The following is a 24,840-nucleotide window of genomic DNA, read 5'->3' as shown; positions in this document are numbered from 1 at the left end:
TGTGTCTTGCGATATATGCCAAATAATGAACCTGACCTAACAATACAAACAAAGAAATACTGATAACATGACATATCAGATGGTATATAGCCTATGTTCCACAGAGGTGAATACAGGTTAACTTGTTCTATGATGTGCCACCACTTTGACAGATAATGATGGATACAATTGAAAAAATGGCAAAAATCAAAAACATCGGGGAATACTGTTTTCATGAAGTGGTGTATATATATATGGTCTGCAAAAGTGCTTAGGTCAAAGTAACATCTTTGTGGATGGCACGACCCAAAGTTGCCCAACAGAACATTGCCCAAAACATGCCTCTGCCAACTTGCCTGCCTAGGGAACACCTGGCACCAGGATGCAGGTGTTCCCTAGGTAAGAGAAAATGTAGCTTACACCAGTTGAGGTATGTAACATGTGACATTATTGTGATAATAAAATAATACCGTTATTGATCCCAAGGGTAAATTTGTGTCTGACATGGCCCATCTGCTATTTGTATGAAAATTAAAAAGCCTAATCGCTGTGGGAGCAAATGTTTTTCTGTATTGCTCTGTTGTACAACAGACAGAGAGGAGTCTTCTATTACTCATCTTCCATGAAAATGTTGTACAGTGGGTGATCAGAGTTATTCACCTCCCCCAGCATGTACAGTCTGGCTCCAGCGCCAGCTTTCTTCACTAGTTTGTCTAATCTCTTTGCATCCTTGTATCTGATGCTGCACTGCAGCATAGAACGGAACACTTGCCACCATAGACTGATAGAACACCTGCAGCAGCTTACTGCAGATGTCAAGAGATCTTAGTTACCTTAACAAAAATAGGCAATTTTGCCCCTTTTTTATAGTTCATCTTTATTTGGGGACTAGTCTCCTTGACCAATGTCTCAATTTCATTTGTAGATGACACCTAAATGGCACAGTAAAGGTTTAGTCTGCTAGGTGGGTGTTATTTTTAAATAAAAGGTCACAAAGTTTCATGTATGATGGTATAAAACAATCTCAAGAGATAAGATAAGATAAGATAAGATAAGATAAGATAAGATAAGATAACCCATATGGAAAAGAAATAGTAAAAACATATATGATTTACTCATGAAAGTGGCCACTTTCATGAGTAAATCATATATGTTTTTAGTAAGTATACAAAACATACAGGTTTCATTATATAATTTTTCAAGGGATCTTATATGTGTTTTCACTCTTGTATGCTTTTCATACAAGTTTCATACAAGACAGATAAAAACTTTATAAGATTTATATATATCTTTTCCATATGGGAAGATAAGATAAGATAAGATTGTTGGACAACTCATGAAACATCTGCTCACATCTGGTTGAATTCAGTTGTGTAAATCCAAAAAGTGCCGTAAACCTCAAACCAGCAGCACAGGTCAGCTGATCACAGCTTGTACACTAAGAAAATCTACTGGAGTGCTCAGTAGAAATTATTGTGAGTTGTGATTATTTTCCCCACACTGAGTCGCTCCATGCGATTTTTGGGTTCCCCCAAACGCTGAGTCCCACTTTTAAAGTCTTCCCCACTCATTTTCCTCACATCACCCTCTCCATTAATATAACAATAAGGTTTTGTTAGCGCTGCATGAAAGCGTTGCACCTGGGCTTTGCCCTCACCTCAGAAAATCTGGAAAGAGAAATGAGTGATGTGTGTCTTTGTGCCTCTGATAGTGTATTATGATGTGTATTTCAGGTTAGCACACTTTTAGAGAAGCCCATAAAGAGCCTGGGACGGTGCTACAATGCAGAACTCAATGATACGTGACAACTAGAACAACCAAGGCAGAACTTGGCTAATGACCTCAAGCGGATTAACAACACTGCACTCCCAGGGAAACTGAAGCGCTGGTGCTTCCAGTTTGGGTTATTACCCAGACTACAGTGGCCGTTGACCATGTATGAGGTCTCACTCAATCATCCCAATTGACTAGAGAGGCTAGTGAGCTCCTACGTTAAGAAGTGGCTCGGACTTCCCAAATGATTCAGCAGCGTTGGACTCTATAGCGACGGGATACTGTCATTGCCTATCCCATGTCTGGTGGAGGAGTTTAAATGTGCAAAAGTGAGGCTTAAGATGTCACTCACGGACTCCCAAGACCCCATAGTGAGAGGGACTGCTCCCACCCAAGCAACGGGGAGGAAGTGGACCCCAGCCACATCTGTGCTACAGGCCAAATCTGCTCTTCGGCATCGTGATGTGGTGGGTCCCGTCCAACAGGGTAGAGGAGGATTTGGTCTTGGAGCAGTTACACCTCGGTGGCAACAGGCATCTGTAACCGAACGTCGAAAAATGGTGGTGGAGGAGGTGCGTCGACAGTAGTAAACAGCCAGACATGTCCAAAGCCGTAGTGCTGGCAAGGCAGGGTCACTGGATGAATTGGGAGAAGCTCTCATGGAATGAAATCTGGAGGATGGAGTCTAATAGACTGTTTCGTAATCCGAGCGACATACGATGTGCTACCTTCCCAAATAAATCCACAGCTGTGGTTTGGAAAGGACCCATCCCACCCGATGAATTTAAGGTCCACCAGTGACAATGTGTTCCAAATCTTAATATCTAATCAGATCTCTAATCCCCCAAAAATGGCAGATTAGGTTGGGTAAAAGTTTCTGGGCTGCCTTTCCTCATAACAGCCATCCCTCAAGATTCTCTCCATTTAAAGCAATGCAATTTCAGGGACTATAACATCTAGTCCTTTTACTGAATCAGGTTAGCACACTGTGAAATCACACAAAAAACTACCTCTGTAAGCTAAATGCACAAGGCCTTTTATGGACATGGTTACTTGTTTTTGTGTAGTTTGCCACCAGTAAAAAGGCAGGAGTAATGAACATGTAATGAACTGTGTTATGAATAAATTTTTATTAATTTTTAAAGCTTTGTATTGTACCAATAATATGATTGTGGATATTTATTTTGAATGCTGGACCCCTGAATCCTTGGACCACGTGTTGTAAGTTGATATTTTTGTTGATACTGTGCTAAAACCAATGTTAAAAAGGTTAATCATAGAAAAGGAACGATTAAGGGTTTAAAATGCGGTTCATTTGATTAGTTTTATAGTTTATTTAGTGTCCTAAACTTATAAACCTTTGCTTGATTGACATATTGAATATTCACCGGTCTGAAAACCTCTAGTGAAAGACTGATTTTTGCTGTTAAGTGAGCTAACTGGGATTTCTAATTGATTGAATTATACTGTGTGATTGAGACCATAAGAGTAAGAGGTTCAATATTGCTTCAATGTTTATTTGGTTTATACCATTTGAAACTGAGTATGTTTAATATCTAATGCCAGTGTTCCGTCGTCGCAGCCCACAAATCAGTTGCATACATTGCGTTGAGTCGCATGTGCGCGCATGCGCGTTTTAGAATAATTCCACTATGTCAATAGGAGCCGTCAGTTCACAGACGACAAACGGTAAGTAAATTATCTTTCTTTTTACTTAAGCAAAGTTTTCTATTTAGTGATATACGGTTAGGGTGACTGCTGGTCTCACGGCTAATGGCTGTCTAACAGATATAGCTGTCAGTTTGTGCTAAGCCGATCTGACAATGTATGTTTAACTCCGACATACAACAAAAGGATAGACATTTATACAAAGAGACACAGTTGAACAAGGGAAGATTTGCACATTTATTTTGTGTTTGTTATTTGTAATAACAGAGAAAATCTGGCAAGATAAATGAATAGTTCGTGTCTTCATTTTTCTGACAATTTCAAGTGAACATTTCAGGGATTCGTATATGTGGCATACATATTTGGCAATACTGTTTGTTAAGAATTACACAATTCATATTTTGATTATTTAAAAAATCAAATTATAGTTTGTTTCATTTAATAAAGATTTATGTTGGTAGATGCTGCCGATGTCATTTTGTTTGCACTTCATTTCCCATGCGGCATTCTTCTCTCACGTGACTTGTCACAGTCACATGTCAACATGGCTGCCACTGTATGCAACGAAGATTTCACCAACTTACAGCTTCTTCTGAAGGTATGTCAAACATTAACATTTTGTAAAACAGTCAGCTTTCAGTGAGTCTGTTAGTCTGCTAGCTCTTTGTATTTCTCATTCTGTAGACATAAAGACACGATTTTTATCTAAATACTGCAATTTTATATACAAACGTCAGTGAAGTGGAACTGACCTTAAAAACCTCCAGTGACAGTAAATTGAACCGCATTAGCAGATTTGAGGACATCTTAGGGCTTCACGTACCGACTCCATGTTCAGATCTGAGAAATTGTTACACACGTTAGTTTTAAGTCACTGAGAGTGGATTGTTTTTTCTCTGGAGGCTTCTTCTAAAGATGCAGTGAGAGAGGTTTGTGTGCAGAGTCAAAGAGGTCTGAGTCAGCGGCTAACTGAGAGCACTGCAGCAACACTCGGCATTTCGGAAGGCCAGGCTGCACAGGTAACACAAAAACATCAGTGTGTGTTGGTCCTTGCAGTGTGTGTGGACATACAGTAGTTTACTGACCCATGCTGCAAGCACTTGACTGTGTTTTGGGGGATATAAAGAAAGTTCCACTAAGTTTAGTCGTTGTAGTTTAACTTGAGGACTTGGTTGAAATCGATTAATATAATTTTTTTCCTACCAATTCGCAACTGTTGACTGTTCTACATGCACTCACTAGTTTTATTATTATGATATGTGTCAACACTAAAAAACAAACAAAACAAAAAAACCTCCATATCAAAACTGAAAAATAATCTACATTTCAGAATTATACAAAAAGGCTTTTTTCAACGAACACAAAATGGGTCAACAATGTAAAGCTGTTCTGCAGTTATGAAGGTTTATCAAGTCTTGAAAGCTGGTGCTACTAATTCCTACAGGTGTTCCAACTTTTCTGGATTACTTACAAAGCCCCCTCTGTCTGCATAAAACCAGTATTGGAACAAACTGTGGTACCATACCCTCGTGAGCATCAGTTGAACAGTAAAGTACTGCAGAAAGTAGTGTGTTGCTACAAAAATGGCAAGAAGAAGGCAATTAACAATGAAAGGGAGACAGACCATCATAACACTTATAAATGCAGGTCTTTCCTACAGAGAAATTGCAAAGAAAGTCAAAGTGTCGGGAGTCCAGTTTCCTTCACCATCAAAAGTAACTCAGAAACTGGGGCAAACTCTGATAGGAAGAGGGCTGGCAGACCCAAAGCCACAACTGAACCAGGCGAGTTGCAGCAATAAAGGCATTGCTAAGACATCGGAATAAGAAAAAGAGGCTTTCCTGGGCCATGAAACACCATCATTGGACTACTGAAGTCTTGAAGAAGGTATTACGGACTGATGAATCAAAATCTGAAATCTTTGGTTCATCACGCAGGATCTTTGTACGCCGTAGAGTAGACGAAAGGATGGTTCCACAGTGTGTGGCATCAACTGTCCAACATGTCCAAGTGTGACGGTCTGGAGCTGTTTTGCTGGATTTGACAGGTGGTTCACTTGTAGAGCTGGCTTTGGGTGGCCAGTAGAGGAACTACAGTTTTTGATATTTCCTAACTGGGTTAATTTTCTTGATCCTCAAATTTGAGAACACGGAATCATTAAAATCTTGACATTCTTACTTTGAAAATTACTTAAAGTTCAGTGAGCATCAAAATAGTTAACTATTGCTGGCTTTGATCGAGGACTTTAAATAGCTGTAAAACATGTATTTCCAATGTGAATCTGAGTTATTTTCTGTCCTTTAGCTGGTCCAGTCCCTCCATGCACTCTCCCATTACGTCCTTTTCTACAACCTCAGCTCTCCAGAGCAGATCCTCGCTATCTTCCCCGAGTCCTTCCATTCCAGTCTGAAAAACCTGATCACCAAGATTCTGTTAGAGAACAGGTCAGTCCCAGAAAAACCTTGAATGCTGCACGCTATTCATTTCTTTTAAATTAGCAGTAAACTGTTTTTGTTATTCCCTTCAAAAACCTAAATAAAAATGTTGATTAGAGAAAAAAATGTTATAGATGAAGAAAGTAATGTGGGCTCGAGAGGGAGATAAAGGTATTAAATGTGTTTAACAGGATGAGAAATGTTTTTTCTTTCTGTTTTCCCCATCTTACTCTTTGCTGATGATGTAACCATAAGCTGTAATTATGTCTGATGTCTCTGCTGTTTTGCAGTGCAACATGGAGGACAGAAGCCCTCAGTAATCAGAGTGAGTAGACTCGGCGTTTATAGCTATGCACATATGTGTGTGTTTACGTGTGTTTGTATGCATGTAATGTATGTCTCTCCTTCTATAAACCATACCATGATGGCAAAAGCTGAATTATATGAGACATATATTGTACCTCCGCCTGTAACAGCCAACCCAACAAAATCAGACATGTTTTTGCCTTGTTCATTGCAATAATGTAATTTATGTTGCTTTGTAAAAGCAATTTAGCTGGACCACCATTATATGTGGAAAACAATGGGGATGATGTCAACATCTGTCCATATATTTTGCAGTTTTTACCATTATACTGCAAGAAGATTTGACTGGGAGTTTATCTTGCCATTTCAACCGCCTGTGTTAAAAGACTGTGTCTGTAGGAGATTATTATATCTCAATGTAATGTCCCCTGAAATCATTGAGGTGTGTGTGTGTGTGTGTGTGTGTGTGTGTGTGTGTGTGTGTGTGTGTGCGCGTGTGTGTGCGCGCGTATGCATGGATGCACCCAGTCTCTCTCCCTCAGCTGAAGGACTTGGATTGGAGAGTTGACATGGTGACCAGCTCAGACTCAGTCAGTCGGATGTCGGTGCCAACCTGCCTGGTTCAACTCAAGGTCAGTGTGAGACCACCTGCTTCAGAATATTTGTTTTGCATAAATATGAGCTAAAGCATTATCAGCTACAAAAGTTATGAAAGTAGTGTCACGAACGTTCATTTACATTTTCCCCCCATATCCCATCCCTGCCCAGCCACTTAGCTACCTGAGCCATGGTCCGAGTAACCCTCATCACTCACACACGAACTCTAGTCAGACCAAGTCCTTTGCACTACTTCTGAGCACTTTTCATGCACAGTTGGTGCAGAGCACCTATAATTTCGTTGTACATGTACAATGACATTAAAAAGCTATTCTGTTTTATTCTAGTGGACCCAATAATGTTTATTTATTTTTTCCTGGAAAAAGTGACCAAATATTAATTATCTGCGACTATCTGGGATCAACAATCCAAGACAGGTCGCTATGTTATTTAGCAAAAAAGGTCCACCAAGGCCACTTCTTCTGTAAATTTCTGCTTCTTGGTCTACTCAGGCAGTGTTTGAAAAATCCATTATGTTCCAGTGGTGATGTCATTTACTACTCTCAAGAGATCACTCTGACCTGCAGATCTGACCCTGCATCACCCTGCAGCTGGTCTGAGTGACATATACCATTGACACATCAACCACCATCAGCCCAGATACCAGCCAGTTATTTATCTCTCTTGCATCAGATCCAGGAGCCATCAGTCTCCCACGATGTGCAAAGAAAAAATTTTGGACATAACAATAAAGTGCACATCATGTGCACATATTCATGTATCATATAATCATATATCCGATGTGTTATAACATACAATGCAATACTACTATATTATATGAAGCATTATATAAGGATTGAAATAAAGTATCTTACATCAATCAATCAACGGGATATTCCAGTGTTTTAGCTTTAGTATAACTGAGATTTTAACACAGTTTAACAAACACACTCATTCCTAAATAATTGTTGAGTAAACAGTGATACTATTCACGTTTCATACTGAAGGTATGGTCAGAGTGGGTATATTCATATAATTCTCGACATTCACAAACATCCAAACAACATGGTGCATTGACTCATTTGTGTTTGGAGGCAGAGTAAACAGAGGCGGCAAAAGTACAGACTTTCTGTACTAAAGTAGAAGTACAGATACTAGTGTTAAAAATACTCCAGTAAAAGTTGAAGTACTGATTCAGCTTTTTTACTCAAGTCAAAGTGAAAAAACACAGGCTCTGAAATGTACTTGAAGTTAAAAAGAGTAGCTCCTTGAAGAACAATTCTACTAACCATTTTTGTACAAAGGTAACTGAACCTTGTGCTAAATGAATATAAACAATATCAGTACACGAGAGTGCAAATATTTTTCCAATCTAAATTCTCATAAAAGATTCAATCTGTTATGTAGAAGAGAATGTAAAAAAAACCAAAACTATTTTCTGTTGCCTGCAGGGTGACTTTGTCTCCACACCTAAACAGTAAAATGAGTACAGTCAGGGGTTACAGTCGGATTTAGCAGGTGGGGGAACCCTAAGATCTGTGTAGTGGCTCAGCAAAAGGAAATAATCACAACTCACAATTATTTATAGCATGAGCTTCAGTAGACTTTCTAAGTGTACATAATGTGACCATGTACACAAACACTTGAGTGACATTAGCTCTCCTTCTTTTCTCTCCCTGTGAAATACAGCACCTGGAGCAACACACTGTGCGACAAATTGCACACAAACAGTTTGTGTTTGCTAATGTTTGCAGAGCTGATAGCAACGTTGAATTTTTGAAATAACCCCTCACTTAAAAAAACATCACTCCCTTCATGCGTTCTCCTCTTCTGTAGCGCTAGCTACATGCAGAAGTACTACAACCACAACATACCTGCACTCCTTCCAGCCCACTTTAATCCCCCCAAGTATAAACACTATAAATGAACCTAAAGTAACAAGTCTGTTTTGAAAATGTAAGGAGAAGAAAGTACAGATATTTGTTTTAAAAATGTAGGGAATAAATGTAAAAAGTTGTCAGAAAATTAAATACTCAAGGACAGACACCTGAAAATTCAGTACAGTAACAAAGCATTTGTTACCCATGCTGCAGATTGCTGCGTTGAAAGTGAAATCTTTATCTAATCTTGTGAAAAATGTCATGCACTTCTTATTTTTCAGATGGTGGATCCATGTTCATCAGCAGACAGTGAGTCTGTTTCCTCTGTGACTGTGGAGCTGAGTAGGGAGTCTCTGGACACTATACTGGATGGACTTGGACGCATCAGAGACCAACTGTCAGTAGTTGCTGGGAAGTGATCACTGAAAGCTCAGAGACAGTGCTTTGATTTTTACAGTGTGATGCTGATGTGTTTGGACTATCATCTGTGTCTAACAACTGCCTGTGTCCCCACTTTGCCCCAGTACAAAAGTCAAGATGAAATATGCTGGAACTATTTCCATCCATGTTGAGTTAGTGCTTTAAGAATTTCTCCAGTAATGAAGGTAAATTGAGACATACGGTCTCACGTCCTGTCTCGTCCTGTTGGTAAACTTGTATACCTGGAACTTGATATAACCCATCAGATTTAGTCCTCACAGTTTTCAAGATAAAATTTATTGCCATACGTCTGCTCTTTACTTTGTATAGAGGTCCCAGTAGTGGGTGGAACCATGATAATGTGTCTACTTTCAGTCAACAGTGAAAAAACTTTGGTTGCAAATGATTTAACCAGCTGAAATTGTCACAGGTTTCATGTCCTATATATCTGTGTATTAATTTGGTGATTTAGAACATATCTGAATGTTGTTTACCTAATGGATTAGAATGAAATATGTCTTTCATTCTAACTGTTCAATCAATAAAAATAAATTTTAATTGGATCTGCCACAAGTTGAAGCAATTTCCACGTCTTTTTTATCAAGCAGTTTTAAATTGAAGACAGTAGCTTTTGCAGAAGCACTCAATTTATTCCCATTTCTTTCACTAGCTCTATAAAACATAAAACATACCAAAATTGTATTTTTGCACCAACAAGGTGATTCCCATAGCACTTTTAGCTGAAATCTTGGCATATCTTGGCACTGTTGGGCAAACCAGATAAGTTCAGGACAAAAGAAATAGCAAGGTCTAAAAAAACAAAACGATGTACAGCAGATAAAATGTCTTTAAGTAATAGGGAAAATGCCAATTCTGTTCGCTCCAGTCTGAATGCCAAATGTCTTTGGGCAAGATACTAATCACAAGTTGCTCTCTGGTGCATCCATCGCAGCATGAATGTGAGTTAATGTTAGATGGAAGCAATTATATAGAAAGAGCATAGAAAAAAGCGTTTGTGTGAATGAGGCAAGTTGTGTAAAGTGTTTGAGTGCTCACTTCGAGTCGAAAAGCTATCTAAGAACCACTCAATTTACCAATTAGTCTAATACAGTTAACAGGAACCACGTTGCAAAGGTGCCCCACAGACTATCAAACACATACTAGGAGGATGTAAGATGGGACAGTGTACACTGAGAGACACAACGAAGTTGCTGGAATAGTGTACAAAAACATCTGTGCTGCATATGGACTAGAAGTCTCCAGTTTCCAATGGCAGACGCCACCAAAGGTAGTTGAAAACTACACGGTTAAGGTCCTGTGGGTCTTCAAATTCCAGACAGATAAGCAGCTGGCTAAACATTCAGATATAATGGTGGATCAGAAGGCTCATAAGACTGCAGCTTGTGATTTGATTTGGGTTGAAACTTAAGAATTTGGGGGTATTCCAAATTCTTAAGTTTCAACCCATTCACTGCATACATTGTATCAGTACCACTGTTGCTAGCTAGCTCCAGAGGATTATGTTACTACCACCACCATCCTTAAAATGGTCAGTGTTCTTAGGTTTTAAAGTCTCCTCTTTAAACCTCCGAACATATATCTTGTTAGTGTAGGCAAATAGCTCAGTCTTTGTGCTGATGTGGCCCACAAGTTCTCTACAAGAACTGGTTCTCGAGATGACCAAGGACCCAATGGTCACTAACAGAGTTCCACTTTTCCTCTATGGAGAGAGAAACTTGCAGAAGGATGATAATTTCTACAGCACTCCACCCAAAGGTCTGTATTGTAGAGTGGCCAAATGGAAGCCACTTCTCAGTAAAAGGCACATGACAGCCCACCTGGAGTTTACCAAAAGGCACCTGAAGGCAAAAAGCTTTTTCTTCCAACAGGACAATGACCCTAAGCACATGGCCAGTATAAAAAAAAGGAAAAAAAAAAAAAAGAGTGGTTTTAGGACAATTCCTTTGTCCTTAAATGTTCTTGAGTGGCCCAGCCGGAGCCCAGACTTGAACCCAATTGAGCATCCTTCAAGACTGCTCAAAGAAGTTCTACCATTAATTGATATTTTCACCTATCGTTATTAATTGGCTGTGAACTACAGGCCTTTAAGGTTGAAGTAAAAAGCATTTCTTAAAAAGCCATCACTTGACCCAGATTTGTTAGCTAATCATTGGCAAATCTTCAACCTTTCTTTTATCTTTAAAAACAATGTTGACAGAGTAGTTATGAAACAGCTCATTATCTGCAGAGTAATGGTTTATTTTCAAGAGTTTCAGTTAAATTTCAGATCACATCACAGTACAGAAACAGTGTTAGTGAAGGTTAAAATAATGTCCTTATGGCCTCTGACAGTGATCTCATCTCGGTACTTGTCCTGTGAGACCTCAGTTCAGTGTTCGGTAATGTTGACCACAATATTTTGTTACAGAGATTACAGCATGGCATAGAAATAAAAGGCATTACACTGCAGTGTTTTAATCATATCCATCTAACAGACTCAAATTTGTTCTTGTAAATGGAGTTAATTACGGAGTTCTGCAGGGTTCCGTATTAGGAACAATTCTGTTTACATTATACACACTTCCCCTAGGCAGTACCTTTCGAAGGCATAACATACATTTTTTCAGATTATTATCAAGCTGTCCTAAAAACTAATTAAAAAACCCTCAGTTGATCCAAACAGCAAGGATACTGAGAGGGATTAGAAAGGGCATTTTTCTCCCATACAGGCTAATCCCCACTGGCTCTCTGTTAAATCCAGATTTGAAATTAAAACCCTTCTCATTACATACCATTTTCAATAATCAGCCCCCATATTATGTTTAAAAGCCTTGTAGTACCGTATTCCCTTGCTGATAAAGCATATAGTTAGGGCTGGATCTGGTGACAATGAATCCACCCTTAGTTATGCTGCAAATGTCTTTGCTGCTGGGGGCTTCCCATGATGCACTGATTATTTCTTCACTTAACTTTTTTACTCACTCGACATTTAATCGTTAGCTAATAATAAATGATTAAACAAATGTGTCTTTTATCCTGTCTTCCTCCCATTAGTCCCAGTAGATGGCTGCCTCTCAGCGAGTCCGGTTCTGACAGAGGATTCATCCTGTTAAAAGGAAGCTTACCCTTCCCACTGTTGCCAAGTGGTCACTGAAAGGGGGTCGTTGGATTGTTGGCGCTTCTCTCCATTATTATAGGGTCTTTACTTAACAACATAAAGCATTTTGAGGTGACTATTGTTTAATGGCTCAATAGAAATAAAATTAAAACTGAATTGAACATCACTGGAAATAACTGAAAATGGCTGGCACTGACGCGTCCCATCAACCCTGAACTTGAGAGGTTCTGAGAGTAATAATGGGAGAAACTACACTTTAATTTAGTTTCTTTTTGAATGAGGCTGAAACATGTTAAAATGTGTAACAAATTAAGCACTTTGAATACTTTCCAGATTCATTGTATTCTAGTTGACGGGCTCTTTATTTAGTTTTGTGTTTCTTAGCAGAGTTGCTGAATGGTACCAAATTTGTATGTAATTTTAATAGTTAACAATGACAAGGCTGGCTGGCTAACTAAACACCTCTCCAACCAAGTGACAAACTGATGAAGATAAAAATGGTGACGTCAGACTAAATTTTTGTATTAACTATAAACATATCAATGTGTCATTTATTATTTTTATTTTTGAAAAGTAAAGAATAATACAGATAAAAACAAATCTACTCTTTCAAAATGTTTGAGAAGTGTCCAATGTCTGGACTGGTATTGTACTGTAAAGCACATGAATTTGTTTTATTAATCAATTTTGCTATTTAATAACAGTCTTAAAAGAGAACCTCCTGATATTAGGAGACATACAAAGAACCTCATAAGTAGTGAGGAACTTGACAGCAGCTCTTAGCTGATGCTAAAACATTCATTGCAGTTAAGACCCTGAGCAGACCTTTCCATCCTAGATGAACAAGCTTGGTACGGACGTTTCCTCGTGATTCCTACACAGTTTCTTGCTTTTTCTTCAATCTTAATAATGTCCTGCGAGTTTCTTTCTGCAGTTAGTTTCATTCGTCACCCTGAAGTTTTTCATCTTGTTCTGTCTCACATATCCAATGTCTTCTGAGCAATTTGGAGAATCTCCCATGACCAATTGGCGGCAGAAATTCATGGGACTCATAGGCTTGGCCCCCACCAAAAACCCAACAACTCCCTGTTCCTCTTCCCCTCTGCTGTTCTCCATCCCAGCATGCATCTTGTTTGAAACTGACAGCAGATGGACATCAGAGTGTGCATTAGCCACTGTGTGGCGCCGCACACCGCCAACTTTCTCCAGATATGCCTCTCCTTCTTGTTCTACCAGTGGAGAAAGAGATGAGGAGTCTAAGGAGCTATGATGCTGTGTGATCATAATCTCAGGCTGGGACTGGTCACCTAGCAGTGCTTCAGATGAACGTAGATGACAGGGCTCTGGTTGAGGAGAAATAAAAACAGAAAACTGATTTCAATCGACAAGTCATTTTTGTTTCATGTCGTTACTTCCAGAGTCTTTTTTCTGTAAGTGGATTGCACATTCAGATTAGATCAGACTTCTTCTTCTTACATGAACCTTAAGTTACAAAACATAATGCTGATTTCCATCAAAACCTTTTTTTCAACTATCAGCTATGTTACATATTAAAAACCGTTACAACATTGTCAAAATACAGCTTTTACTGTGACTCGGATTAAAAGCGTGTTGGAAAAATGTTTTACTCCAACAGCATATCATTCAGGTGTCACCAAACAGCAGTTAATTCAGATTCTTTCATTTAACTTTAATAACTGCAGCTTCAAACTGTTTAGCAAAATATAAATAACACTAACACATGGATGCAGGGTTAAGTCACCCCATAATACCAGGCCATGCCCAGAAAAGTACAGTGTACTTAAGTAAATACTGTTTTTCTGAAAAATCACCAGGTAACGACTCAAAATTAGTTGTGCCGTACGCAAAAAGGTCTCAGTCTAAGTCTAAACTGTGATTACACCACTAAAAACCTTCATTTTGTTTGTGGACTTAATGGTGTTTTTCAGCTCACTGCCGTGCTGTATAACCCAAGTGTGCTTTTGTTTCAGACTCAAATTCATGGCTCCTTCGATTACAGCAAGTCCTCAATGTCCTGAAACAGGAAAGCTGCCCCAGACCGACACACTACCACCATGTTTAACTGTTGCTATGATGTTATTTTTTTGAATTGCTACGTTAGTTTTGTCAGCCCTTTATATCTAACCCTATATTTGTCTCCTCAGTCCAAAGAATATTTCCCCCAAAGTCTTGGTCCTGCAATGAGCCCTGAAATTCTTTAGATGTCATTCTAGGTTCTCTTGTGACTCCAGTTGTCAATGTGCTCTTAGAGTAATTTTGGCAAGCTTGCTGCTCTTGGGAAGGTTCACCACTGATCCAAGTTTTCTTCATTTATAGATAATTGTTCTCACCATGGTTTGCTGAAGCTCCAATGCCTACAACAATACAGAGAAACCCCCAGTGGTGACAATCATGATGTAAACTTCCTGTTCACTTGCTACTGCTATGTTTCCAAACATGTCTGCACATGTGTACAATGACATTCAGACTTTACTGATTTCAGATCAGTGAACAGCCGGGGGCAGCTGGTCTAGCATACTTGCTTCTTGTTAGTGTTCCACATAGTGAAAACATACTGCAAACAACCAGAAGAGGATGCTGGCCTTTTAGCTTGACAAATTCCAGCCTTTAGCTGCGTCCCAATTTATCCTGCAATGGATGCAGCCCCTAAATGGGAAGTGGGACAGAGCTGTTGTTAACAGGACACAAATCGTCAATGAAATGACAGAAATGATCAACACCGATCACAGCCAGTGCAAAACATGGCTATAACCTCTGGGTCAGACTCTAGTGGTGCAGCCCAGAACCCTAGTGGTTATAGTCAACTTAAACTGCCCTCAAGAAACAATAGCCAACTGTGACCACAAGATGGCAGACATGTACAGGGTGCAAGTAGAAAGGCACCATGAGATCCTTTCCTGAATAGAAAGCTGTTCAGAGGTGTAAGGTTGTTTTGATAGGTTTTAATATTTGTCCATTTTTCCATACATATCTGACAGAAATGAAGGAAAAGCAGAATATGTTCACTTTAATGACTGTTTTTAATAATTCTGTGAAGAATTATGACTCATAGAAAATATCTTTGGTTATTTATTTACAGTTCGTCACTTTATTGTAACTAACGTGTTCCTGTCAGAATGCTGTAGGAAAGACGAGCACTGATCTAACTGTTCAGTAGCAGACAGCAAGATTTGTGATCTGATCCATCCTGAAATTAAACCCAGCTATTTGATCCAATAATCTTTATTCAGTCGTGCAGAGATTGTGTATGTGTGTAAAACTTTTTCAGAGTCTCCTCCAACAGGAGCACATTATGTTTTGAAACGTGAAGTAACTGGTTATTGCTGGAATGAAACTACAATGCAGCAGGAGCAGATTAAGCGGCCAACCTCTGAGAGGATTTAAACAGCACATTGCCTTTGACCTCTGAAACAAGCTGACTAAGTTCAGCAGGCACTTTTGTTGCAAACTTACTAATTATTTCTTAAAAACATAAACATTACTTTCTTAATGTAATCCATCTGTCATAGTAAAGACATCTATACCATTAGATTTGTATTGAAAATCAACTGCAGATGGATGCAGAGGTCAATGTAAAACAATGCACCTTTTTTATGTTTGAGCAACCTGAAATCAGAAATCATTGGTTAGCTATTGAAAAGTTAAAAGGACGATAAAAGATTTAAAAAAGTCATGCAATCACTATCAGTACTGGTATGGACTGGTTAATGTGTTAGGAACACAGATAAGCTACATTTTTTGATGGAAATGAAAATGATCAAGTGACAGAAGGGTAAATTCAAAGACAACCCAAAAACTCAAAGTGAAAGATTGATGCAGCAGACTAGTCCATTATGCTGAAATGTCTTTACAACAACTCAGAATGGTACTCAGAAGTTTGCATGGCCCCCGTGTGCTTGTCTAACAATAGACAGATGCCATCCTGGGGAGTTTCATCTCAGATCTGGACCAGGGCATCACTGAGCACCTGGACAGTCTGAGGTGCAACCTAGCAGCACTAGATGAACTGAAACATTATGTCCCAGAGGTGTTCTGTTGGCTTTAAGCCAGGCGAGCAAGTGGACTAGTCATGTTATCAATTTTCTTCATCTTCCAGGAACTGCCTACATACTCTAACCACATGAGGCCTGGCAATGTTGTGCACCAAGAGGAACCCCGGGACCATCACACCAGTGTAGCATCTGACAATGGATCTATGGATTTCATTCTGATACCTAATGGCAGTCAGGGTGTTATAACCTGTAGAGCCTGTAGAAGTATATGCATCCTTCGCCAGACCATCACTAACCCACCACCAAATTGGTTGTGCTGAACAATGTTACATGCAGCATAACACTTTCCATGGTTCTCTGGAACCCTTGACATCTGTGAAAAGCACAAGATTTCTGCCATCAACCTGCCAATTCTGGTATTTTATGATAAATGAAAACCAGGATCCATTGTTCCAGGCAGTGAGCACAGGGCCCATTAGAGGCCACGCTGTCATGAAACCTGAAGCCAGGTTATTTTGTTCGGTTCTGGCAGTGCTCAGCCTGTTCCTCCTTGCACAAAGGAGCAGATACCAGTCCTGTTGATGGGTTAAGGACCTTCTACGGCCCTATCCAGAGTTACTACCCGTCTCCTGAAATTTCCTCCATGCTCTCGAGACTGTGCTGGGAGTACAACTAGCCTTCTGGTATTTTATCTTTAATACAATGTCATATCCAGATAATGTGGAAAAAAGTAGAACCACAATGAGTGAAAAATATAGCTCAAAAGCACTTTACGTTAGTCCTCAATTCAGAAGGTTAAACCAATAACCTCTGCGCTTAGGTGACCCAAGGTGATGTAAGCCTTAAAATCTGTAACTTGTAACTTTAACTGTAACAAATCAATGTAATGTAAAAGCAGTATCAGTGATCAGTGGACTGACCTAATTGGTGGCTGTTTCTATTGTGCAGGACATTGCAGATATATGGAGACACAACAATTTCCACGAGACTCTCCAAACGGTGATACTCCGAACTTGGAACACCCGACTCATGGATACCCTGGCAGAAAAAGACAAAGACGTTCATACAATTTTTGATGTTAAGTGAGTACCTTTGGGCCTCTGTATGATATTTTAAAAACTGAAGACATCACTTCAAAATACTAAGTAAGGATGGATACCAGGACCAGAGTGGTCAGTAGTAATGAGAAGCATCTAGGCAAACTGTACTGCTACTGGAATTCATGCAGTATTAATGCAATCTAATATATCTGATACTTTCTAATTTCTAACTAACCCCCAATAAAATGTGCCAATTTAAAGGGATTACATTTGACATCGCTGTGCGTTAATATTTTGTTTTTTTGCGGTCAAAGCCGACAGGTCAGAATGTTCAAAAGACTGGGCTCATTTTACAACTAATGAAAAATTCAACTAAATTCAACTATAATATTCTTCACAGCACAATATGTTTACTTTAGCAAGCAGTCAATGCTTTATATCAGCATCTTCAGGGCAACCTCCTGGTCCCACACTAAATGAACCTTTAGTAAGTATTTCTTTAAATGTAGACAAGCAGCAGGCATAGTTCTGTCAGATCAAACGTACAACCACATTCTTAAATTGCTTAATTATTGTGAAAAAATTCCCCACCATTTATTACAGTGGAGTCAAGTTGATTTGGGTTGATTTAGGTCCTGAATGCTTGGTAACAAATCATCACAACAGCAACAACTACCATGTAGCTAGCCTAAGTTTACACTAAGTCTGAATTTAGTGTAAACTGTCATGACAATGAAAAACAATTTAGTATTGTAGTAATATCGATGGCAGAAGTACGATTATTTTGGCCCCGTAATGTGTCAGAATTATAACGTCTGTTATATCTTTATTTTATATAAAATATAGAGAATGGTATCAACTAGTGTATTGATAAGTAATATCTGTTTCCAAAAATCAAAAACCTATTGAAGGTCTTCGTGTTAAAACTGTTTAGATCTAGGGGTATTAGTGATGATTAGTACTTTTAAATAGCCTGTTCTTTTATTTTTGCATTTTTATCTTTAATTTCACCAACAACAACACCAGTACGTAGCTCACATAAGAGTCAAATATGTTAGCAATAAACCCAAAATGAAAACTTTTATGGACTCACAGGTACTTTCTGTTTAATAATGGCCACACCTCTGACCTAACTGCATTCTTATGTTATGCTCATAGCTTTTCTTTATCTTTTGGGACATTAACATTTGATGCAAGCTCAGTTTTAGCTGCATTTCCAAATAATATGATTAAGCTAACATGGACAAACTGTTTCATATGTATCTGATTGTATTTTCTGGGTTTCTGGGTTACAGTGATGTTGGCCATGAAGAAATATCGTGCTAATTAAGAAATAAAGGCTGTAACTGACTTGTAATTAACTTAAATAGAGCGAGTGATTGTGTGTGACTGTGTGTTTACCTGTAACACCAGTAGCATCTGTGTGACTGATGGAGGAATAGAGGTTGCATTTCCCAGAGTGTCCTCCAGGTGAAGTTTTAACAGCACCAGGTCTCTGAAGGCCAAGAGAGCCATCTGTCTCACAGTCAGCTCCTGACCCTGGAATGCACAAAGTCATATTTAAAAATACATAAACACAGACTATTATTAAAGACAACATTTCAGTATTGGTTAATTTGCTGGACACTTGCCTTAACCATAATCACTGCTACCTGCGCCCTACTTTCACTTTCAGCCGAGTCTTCCCATTAAAATTTCATAATTTACATTACGGTGACCTCATGTGGGCTTTTCATCCCAATATGATTTCAAATCTAGATAATGTGAAAAAATACAACCAAAAAGAATGAAAAATATCGCTCAGAAGCACTTTACTTCAGTCCTCAGATCAGAGGGTTAATCTAATAACCTCTGCACTCAAATGACCCCAGGTGATGTAAGGCTTTAAATCTGTAACTTTAGATCTTCTAAAACCACGCACAGACACAGACTAAGCCCATGACACAGCTGTTTTGGACACAATATTGTGTGTCCAAAACATTCTTTGGACAAACAATATTTTTTTTTCCAAAACATTTTTTGGACAATTGAGCTGTGAAAATAACAGAAAAAACTTCTGACTGTTCTGATACCATTGTGGTAATCTCACAAATTCAAAAATGTATCAAGAAAAGAAAAAGATTTACTTTTATGAACATCACAGTTTTCATTTGTTCACCCCTGCGCCCTGAGCCTGGTTCTGCTGTTAAATGGGAGTTCCTTTTCTTCTTCCATATCTCAGTGATTACTCATCTGATCATCAGGCTTCTCTCTCTCTCTCTCTAACATTTTTTGAGTCTATATCGCACATTATATGGCATCTTGTTGTTAACTGGTACTATACGAATGTCTTCTTTCAGCCTCTCCTTTTAGGGGCCTACATCTCCAGTCACACCAACCCTCTGCATGTCCTCAGTCCCTACATTAATGAATTTCCCCTTTGGTCTTCATTTTTTCTTCCTGTCTCAATACCCTTAGCTGCTCCTTCTTCAATATCCTTTGCTTAATTTATCCACAAGCCCTTATCTCTACATGTTCACACAATCTCATCCTTGCCTCTCTTATTTTGTCTACAAACACTGAGCATGATCTGCCACTCCTGACTCATCTAGCTCCTCCCCATGTTTTTTGTAAGACTAACCATCTTTAAACTCTATAATAGTTGGTCTCACTACCATCCTTCCTCGCCGCTTCCCTTTTGTCACAAATTGCCCACTTCACCTGCCTGCAACCTCTTCTTGACTTCTCTCTTTTACACTGTTCCTTCAAATGGTTATCCCCATCTGCCTTCACTACCTGTACTTCATGCATCTTAAACATTACACCTCCCTAACTCCAATTCACACAGATTGTACCCGTCTTTCTTCTACTAGATTTTATTCCTCTTCTTTAAAGTGCATACCTCATCTCTCTCTTTCACCTGCTTTCTACTGTCACCACAGATCACAACATTATACAGTGAGTTTTGCAGACAATCATTTTTCTGGATTGGCAGATTTAAAGTAACATAACATAAGTAACATAATATAAAAAGGTCTTGGTTTAATTGAATGCCGTATTATTAAAGTTCGGGAAGAACTGAACTATACATTTTTGTAATGTGGACGATGAACACTTTACCTGGACAGGGTAGAAGATGGCCTGCAGTGTAGGGAGGGTCTCTGTGAAGAACTGGTCCCACATACAGGCAAGGACATTAAGCTGGTTGTCATCTGTGGGGACACGAGTTAGAAATACAACCAATATTACAGTGATATGCTGAGCTTTTCCCACCATCTGAGGACTTACTCGTACTGTTTTTCTGTCTGTATAAACAAACAGGTTAACAGAAGATAGACACAAGCATGATGTTCTGCTGAAACCTGTTACTTTATAACAGATCAATATCCTTTATTTGGCTGCAACATAGTGGCAACAATCATATATGCAGTGATTCCATGGTCCATCAGAAAATATCAGACACGGCCACTACAGCAACCTTTGGAAAATGTGGGGTGCCATCAGTGTCACAGTCTAACACATTTTTATTTTTTCACATTTTAAATCAGTCAAAATTATTAGAGAAACAATTATTAGTTCAATCCTTTCAACCAGTTTTTACACACAATAGTCACAATTTACTAAACCAGCTAAAAAAACCAACATAATAGAATTCAATAACTTCTACAGTGGGAGTGCAAAAATATCAATACAGTTCCCTTTAATCCAAATTCCACTAACTTACTCTGTTCAGTCTTAATGGAATGACAATTAAGAGCAGATTCAGATATTTTCCCCAGCTGATTGAAAACATAATATAATGTTAGAGTGCTATAAACTTCAACATTTCTTGGTGGGATTAACTGGATAGAGACGCATACATAGCAACATAAGAAATTCTAGTCTTTCGGAGGAATTGGCCCACTCTTCTTTCCTGAATTGTTTAAATTCAGCCAGACTTTAAACAGGCTGCTCATTTTTGAGAGAACGGCCTGTGTAAGCTCATGTAAAGGCATCTTAGCTTTAGTCTAAAATGTAATTAGGCCAAGTCAAAACCTTTATTTATTTTTTTGAGTCATTCAGAGGTTGCTGGTGTGCTTTAGATCATTGTTCTGCTGCACAACCCAAGTGTACCAGAGCTTTGTGTACTTGAGCTCCGTACCCCCATCCTTGCTTTTTAAAGAGTTAGAACAGAACTTTATTAATCCCTTGGCGAGGTGGCCTGGAGGACTGAGAACCTTCACAGACATATTGTATCCCTATTTCTGTAAAACAGTTTTTGAATTTTGTTCTTGAAAAGCACTATGTAAATAAACCTTACTTATTTGCAAATGACTTCATGCAGAATTCTCAGTGGCTTAAATACCACACCACCTAATCAAATTTCCCTTCTGTCATTTTAAATCCTACAGTTACAAGAATGTATTCATTTTCTATTTTATGGGCAATATGAGACAGTGCTGATCCAGGCCTGTTCTCTTCTACATTGTTCTGAGCTGATAGTAAACATAGGGCGAACTAAACATAAGAGATTCCAGCTTCTTTATATTAACACCCTACTAACCAGTGTCACTGTTTTGAAGAAGGATCTGTTCCAGGACTCCAGATAGACCTCGACTCAGCAGCTGATTCTAAAACATCAACACAGACAGACAAAGATTTGAACTGTGTATCCAGGACAATCAAGCCAATAAGTAGGTCATCATCTACAAGCTGATGTCTTTAAATTTCACGCCACATTTCATGCAACTGCCATTTCAAATTGGGACAACATAAAAAAGAAAATAATCACACATTTAATCTTACCACATGTCAGATTAGAACAGAAGACAGGATTATAAAGAGATTCCCAAAGATTCAGACTGAAAGTTAACCAGTCCAAATACTGTGTGATCCTGTGTTCAGCACTGTCTGAAAATCACTGTCAGTGTCCTAACCTGCTAAATTAACGCACTAATACCCAAACAAAAATCCATTCATACATTACAAAAGAACTAATCATATTATAAATATTGTGGTTGGTACTTTTCTACTCAATTTGAGCACGCAAAGCATTTTAATACTATGAGGTTCATTTATAAGAGTACTTTTTTCTAACCTAAGCACTTTCAACCTGATATCACTATAATAACACTCACATGGATGCATCACAGGCAACTCAGGGTTCAATATCTTATCACTGACCTTCCAGCTAGTCGATGACCTGCTCTACCTCTTGGGCCACAGCCACTCTAGCTTGTATTTATGTAAAAATATCACTACTGAAGCAGTGACCAACAAGGTATTATTGTTATTATAGCATGCATACAGGTGTTTTAACACATGGGTCAAATATTTTAAAGGCAGAGTATAAAAAGCATTGCTGTTCTTCCTTATTTATTGTGTTAGTAAGTAGCACAGGAAACTATCATCACTGTAACAGTGAACACATTTACACAGCACACATTTCCTTTCAGATAATGAGATACAGCAGAGATTGCTCTTTAGTTTCGCAGCTCTTTTCGCTCGTCACAGGAACCAGGAGCCCTGTGGTTTCTCAGTTGCGCGGGGCAACCAGACTTGGAGCACTCACAGCGCTTTTTTGTTTGGTTTGCTTGGCTCTTTTGGCAACGGCTGACACTGATCAGGGACTGCAGTTCTAGTACCATGGATTGTTCCTAGTGACACAATTTTTAAATTGAGGTTTTCTAAGAATTTCAGTGTTATGAATTGAATTCTGGTGTTAGTGAAAGTAATTCATAAAGTATCTGAGCCATTGAGAGAGATCTAAAGGTGAAAATTGTTTCTTGATCTTGAGTTCAGAGCAAATTGATTAAAGCTAAATGACTGAAGCAGTCATATCAATTAATATCAAGAGATTCAATCATTGGTTCTCTTGTGCAGTGACTAACATTAGGTAACTCAATGTACTACAAAGACATTAAAAAACAAACAAATAATGAGATTCATTTACAAATATTTGTATGGAAATGTTCTTATTCTGAGCAAAAACAAGAAAAAAAGAAAAGGAAATTCCGGCTGGATTCATTAACCAAATTTGGATTCATTTGTTTTTAGGATCTAACAGTGTGCAAATCTGATCGGGGTTTTCTAACAGTCTCCACTGCCTCTGTTGTAGGTATGCAAGTGAAGAGAGAGACTATATCAAATGACACCATAGTTTCATCTGGCTCAAGTGAAAGTTCCTGCGCCTTGTCGGTAGAGTCACCTCCGACTTCTAACAATGGAGCCACATTTGATTCAAACAAACAGGCTTCAAAAGCATGTGGAAGAAGCATCCACAGCCACTGCAGTCCTTCACCTCTGCTCTCTGCTCCTCATGTGGATCACATACTACTGGGGGATGGCATTTCATTCTTCAACCAGCATTTGTCACAAGTTAGTGAATCTGTACAAGAGCACACCGAAGTCCCACAGGTGCTTGACGGGGTTGAAGTCAAGACTACAAGCAGGCTAATTATTACATGCTTTACTCCCAAGTTCTGAAGGTAATCTCTGATAAATCCCACTCTTTTGAGGCGAGCATTCCTGTTTGGGAGAATAGAGTTCAGTTCCAGACTGTGGAAATATTGTATTGCCACTGGTTGCCGAGTCTAATCTCGATATCTCCAGCCCTAACTAAAAGCCTCCTTAAAAAAATGAAAGTTTTAAGTCCAATCTTAAAAGCAGAGAGTGTGTCTGTCTCTCCAAATCCAAACTGGAAGCTGGTTCCGTAACGAAGGGCCTGTCTCCCATTCTACTTGAACAACTTGAACAATGAACTAGGAACCACGAATAAGCCTGCAGTCTGAGAGCAAAGTGCTTTTTAAATAAAGCACGATGAGGTGAATAAATACCTAAATCAGTGCCCAGAGGCTTTTCAAGCAGCTCTGTAAACATATTGGCTTTTAGAAGGACTTAGTACATGTCCAATATTATCCACATGAATGCTTGATTGCAAGGTTTTCCTAACAGAACATTATAGTGATTTGTAATGTTCAGTATTTTTCACTTTATTTGTATAATATGTATTATAATATGATTATAATGCTGTGGCTGTTTGGTGCATATATAAAGCAGAACTGTACTGTTGATAATAACACTGGATATTTAAATATTACATTTTTTTTTACTGAAGTCCTTCAGAATAACCGCAAAAAATTTAATCTGAATGTCATGACAGAATGAAAGCTAAGCTGCTTCAGGATGTGAAGAGGAAAGACATTTCAGCACAAAGAAGACCAGAAACTCAGTGCTGACATAACATGCAGATCATTTAAAAAAAAAACAAAAACAAAAAAAAAAAAAACCAGAAAGAAAAGAAAGAAAAATTAAAAAGGACACAAACACATCCGAACACAAAGGGGATGTGTTGTCAAAAACAGCCTGCAATTTCATAATAAATGCCTTTCCAATTTTAAGATCAGTAATACAAGCGAGACAGAACTAAAATACTACAAGTCTCACAAAAACTACAATGGCAGTGATACAGTAGTTCCTGTGGCTCACAATCCATAACAATTTAAAGGTTATTTCCCATAAAATAACAAATTTGACTAACTTTAAAAATAATTTCGGTGATCAACATATCAGCAAAAATCTATAAAATTGTAGCAACTTTACATGATGCATTGAGAACTTCTACGCTGCTCCTCTCTTTTCACCACTCCACCT

At 38.6% G+C, this 24,840-nt stretch overlaps 2 protein-coding genes across 6 annotated transcripts in view; one reads left to right on the top strand and one right to left on the bottom strand.

Annotated features, from left to right (window-relative positions):
* The first annotated feature begins 3,399 nt into the window (after nt 1-3,399).
* commd9 (COMM domain containing 9) lies at nt 3,400-9,637 on the top strand. Of its 4 annotated transcripts, none has more exons than XM_026174844.1 (7): nt 3,407-3,441; nt 3,882-4,018; nt 4,323-4,439; nt 5,725-5,864; nt 6,146-6,180; nt 6,690-6,793; nt 8,920-9,637. In XM_026174844.1, exons 2-7 carry the CDS (start codon nt 3,965-3,967, stop codon nt 9,055-9,057), a joined length of 588 nt encoding a protein of 195 aa, XP_026030629.1. In that variant the 5' UTR covers nt 3,407-3,441; nt 3,882-3,964; the 3' UTR covers nt 9,058-9,637. The 4 variants fall into 4 exon arrangements, with proteins under 4 accessions (XP_026030633.1, XP_026030631.1, XP_026030629.1 ...); XM_026174847.1 differs by having other exon boundaries at nt 3,413-3,441; nt 3,953-4,018; XM_026174848.1 differs by lacking the exon at nt 8,920-9,637 and having other exon boundaries at nt 3,400-3,441; nt 6,704-6,762.
* A 2,325-nt stretch (nt 9,638-11,962) lies between these two features.
* LOC113026270 (proline-rich protein 5-like) overlaps nt 11,963-24,840 on the bottom strand; it is a 40,218-nt gene continuing 27,340 nt past the window's right edge. For both annotated transcript variants that reach the window (XM_026174842.1, XM_026174843.1), the window contains exons 5-9: nt 21,752-21,818; nt 20,329-20,420; nt 18,631-18,768; nt 17,110-17,227; nt 11,963-13,519 (exon numbers count right to left, since the gene is read on the bottom strand). In XM_026174842.1, the coding sequence (XP_026030627.1) occupies nt 13,080-13,519; nt 17,110-17,227; nt 18,631-18,768; nt 20,329-20,420; nt 21,752-21,818 (855 nt within the window). In that variant the 3' untranslated portion in view covers nt 11,963-13,079. The remainder of the gene's footprint in view (nt 13,520-17,109; nt 17,228-18,630; nt 18,769-20,328; nt 20,421-21,751; nt 21,819-24,840) is intronic.

This window comes from Astatotilapia calliptera, chromosome 7 (assembly GCF_900246225.1).
Source record: "Astatotilapia calliptera chromosome 7, fAstCal1.2, whole genome shotgun sequence".
Taxonomy (NCBI): Eukaryota; Metazoa; Chordata; class Actinopteri; order Cichliformes; family Cichlidae; genus Astatotilapia; species Astatotilapia calliptera.
Note: the sequence above shows the minus strand (reverse complement) of the source record. Positions and strands in the feature narration are given on the sequence as shown.